Source organism: Amphimedon queenslandica, unplaced genomic scaffold, assembly GCF_000090795.2.
Source record: "Amphimedon queenslandica unplaced genomic scaffold, v1.1 AMPQUscaffold_7803_Cont20250, whole genome shotgun sequence".
Lineage (NCBI taxonomy): Eukaryota > Metazoa > Porifera > Demospongiae > Haplosclerida > Niphatidae > Amphimedon > Amphimedon queenslandica.
In genome coordinates, this window is record NW_003551917.1 from 1 (window position 1) to 2223 (window position 2223).

General features: G+C 35.0%; 1 protein-coding gene across 1 annotated transcript; it reads right to left on the reverse strand.

Annotated features, from left to right (window-relative positions):
• Positions 1 to 98: 98 nt before the first annotated feature.
• Positions 99 to 2217, reverse strand: LOC100632183 (ras-related protein Rab-8A-like). The gene is made up of 8 exons (XM_003391619.3): positions 2047 to 2217; positions 1601 to 1661; positions 1482 to 1542; positions 1152 to 1229; positions 984 to 1073; positions 857 to 922; positions 740 to 790; positions 99 to 485 (listed from the first exon to the last, which is right to left on the reverse strand). Exons 1-8 carry the CDS (start codon positions 2168 to 2170, stop codon positions 399 to 401), a joined length of 618 nt encoding a protein of 205 aa, XP_003391667.1. The 5' UTR covers positions 2171 to 2217; the 3' UTR covers positions 99 to 398.
• Positions 2218 to 2223: the final 6 nt, after the last annotated feature.

Genomic DNA, 2223 nt, shown 5'->3' on the forward strand with positions numbered 1-2223 from the left:
TTTTAAGCAATTCCCTTTAGGGGCTGTGAATATTTAATTATATTAATTAATACCAATGAATAATTAATAGCTAATTAACCTATGAAGTTATGAGGACATACTGTATTGCAATAAGGTGCTATAGAAATTGCTTTAACAAATTAATAATAAATCATACAATAATAATCATCTATTTTGTCTGTTATTAATTAAGTGCATGGATATGCTGTACATAAAAATCCACTCAACGATTCAAATTAAAATTAAGAAAAAACTACAGATTCTGGAAGAGACAAAACAACATTCCACTAATTAATAATAATAATAATAATAATAATAATAATAATAATAATGACGACAATAATAATAATAATAATAATCGAACATGTAATTAAATTCTTGCAATAAGTTTAAAACCCTCAGCAGGCGCAGCCGCCCCCGGACCCTGAGCTGTCTCCGGCCGTCACATGAACATTACTCTGTGAGGTACCCATGTCATCACCAGGCTGTAGTTAAATAAATAAATAAAGACTTAAATAAATAAATAAATAAATAAATAAATGTATATGTGCTTAAATCAAGCTACTGTATAGTAACTGTCTCTACATGTAAGTACATGTATATGATCACTGTTGGACCCAGAGGGACTTTAGGAGACTCTGGTCTCTCATATTTAGCCCCAGGCCTCCTTAAGTCTACCATTTGTAGTTAGATTGGTTTAGTTTCTAGATCTAAGATAAGTACATGTACATGATCTTACGTTTCTCCTGTCCATTTTGTTCTTAATGTCTTTTGCTAAGTTTAGAAATGCCTACAAGGTGTGATAAAAGTGAATGTAGCAGCACATGTGACGTCAAGTTCATTTGAGTAAACTAACTGTTTCAACATTCTGCCCTGACTTGGCACTGGTCTCCATAAACTTGACCTGATGCTCCTCAGCTAGCTAAAGAGGAAGAGGGGGAGGGAGAGGTAGTGACACAATCATTACAAGGGTCTGTCCTTACCAGCTGGCCTCTTTCTCTGCTCACTACTCTTGATTCTTCTAAATCACATTTGTTTCCAAGGATCATCTTCTCCACATCAGCAGCTGCATTCTAAACAACAACAACAACAATAATTCATAATAACAATAATAACAATAATTGATAATAATAATAATCAACTGTACTCACCTCCTCAATATTCCTGATCCAGTTCCTTATGTTGTCAAACGACTTCTCGTTAGTTACATCATAAACAAGCATAATACCCTACATAAGTGTACATATTAATAAATATACATGTACATATTAATAAATATAATGTACATATTAATAAATATATACATGTATACATGTACATGTAGTTCATTGTGTCTGGAGGAGCACTAATACCTGAGTCCCTTGATATCTGCTGGAGGCAGATATCACAGTCCTCGGGTATTACATTCACCACCAGACACACACACACACACACACACACACACACACACCCACTGAAGGTCACTCGACACTACACATTACCATTGCTCCTCTGTAATAAGCTGTAGTGATGGTCCTGAACCTCTCTTGTCCTGCTGTATCCCTAATTAATAATAATAATAATAAATAATAATACTAATAATAATAAATTGGTTACTTACCATATCTGTAGTTTGATCTTCTTGCCCTCAATGTCCACTGTACGTATTTTAAAATCAATTCCTACACAAAAGAGACAGTCATTAGTACAAGGAGACACATTATTAATCTAATCCCCGCCCACCAAAGGGCTAGTAATTGATGTCACGTTATTAAAATAACAAAACAAAATGAACGAAAATAAAGAGAATCAATCCTTGTATATAGTCTAGTCAGTAATTAGTTTAAAGAAGGCGTAGCAAGAGAGAGAGAGAAGGTGAAAGTGACAATAATGATCACTGTTAGATTAAGAGGGAGTTTAGGAGACTTTTGGCCTCTCATATTTAGCTTAGGCCTCCTGAAATCTTCCATTTTAAGTTAGATTGGTTCCCCAAAACCTACTTCCAGATCTAACAGCCTCTCATGTACATGTAACTCATTCAAATGTTGCTGGGGTACATGTACTTACCTATTGTTGATATAAAAGTTGAATTGAAGGCGTCCTCCGAGAATCTGACTAATATACATGTCTTCCCCACTCCACTGTCCCCAATCAGTAATAGTTTGAATAAGAAGTCATAGGTCTTCGCCATTATCTATCAGTAGAGGAGGACCAGGTGATATATACGAGCAAAGAGTGTCCCCC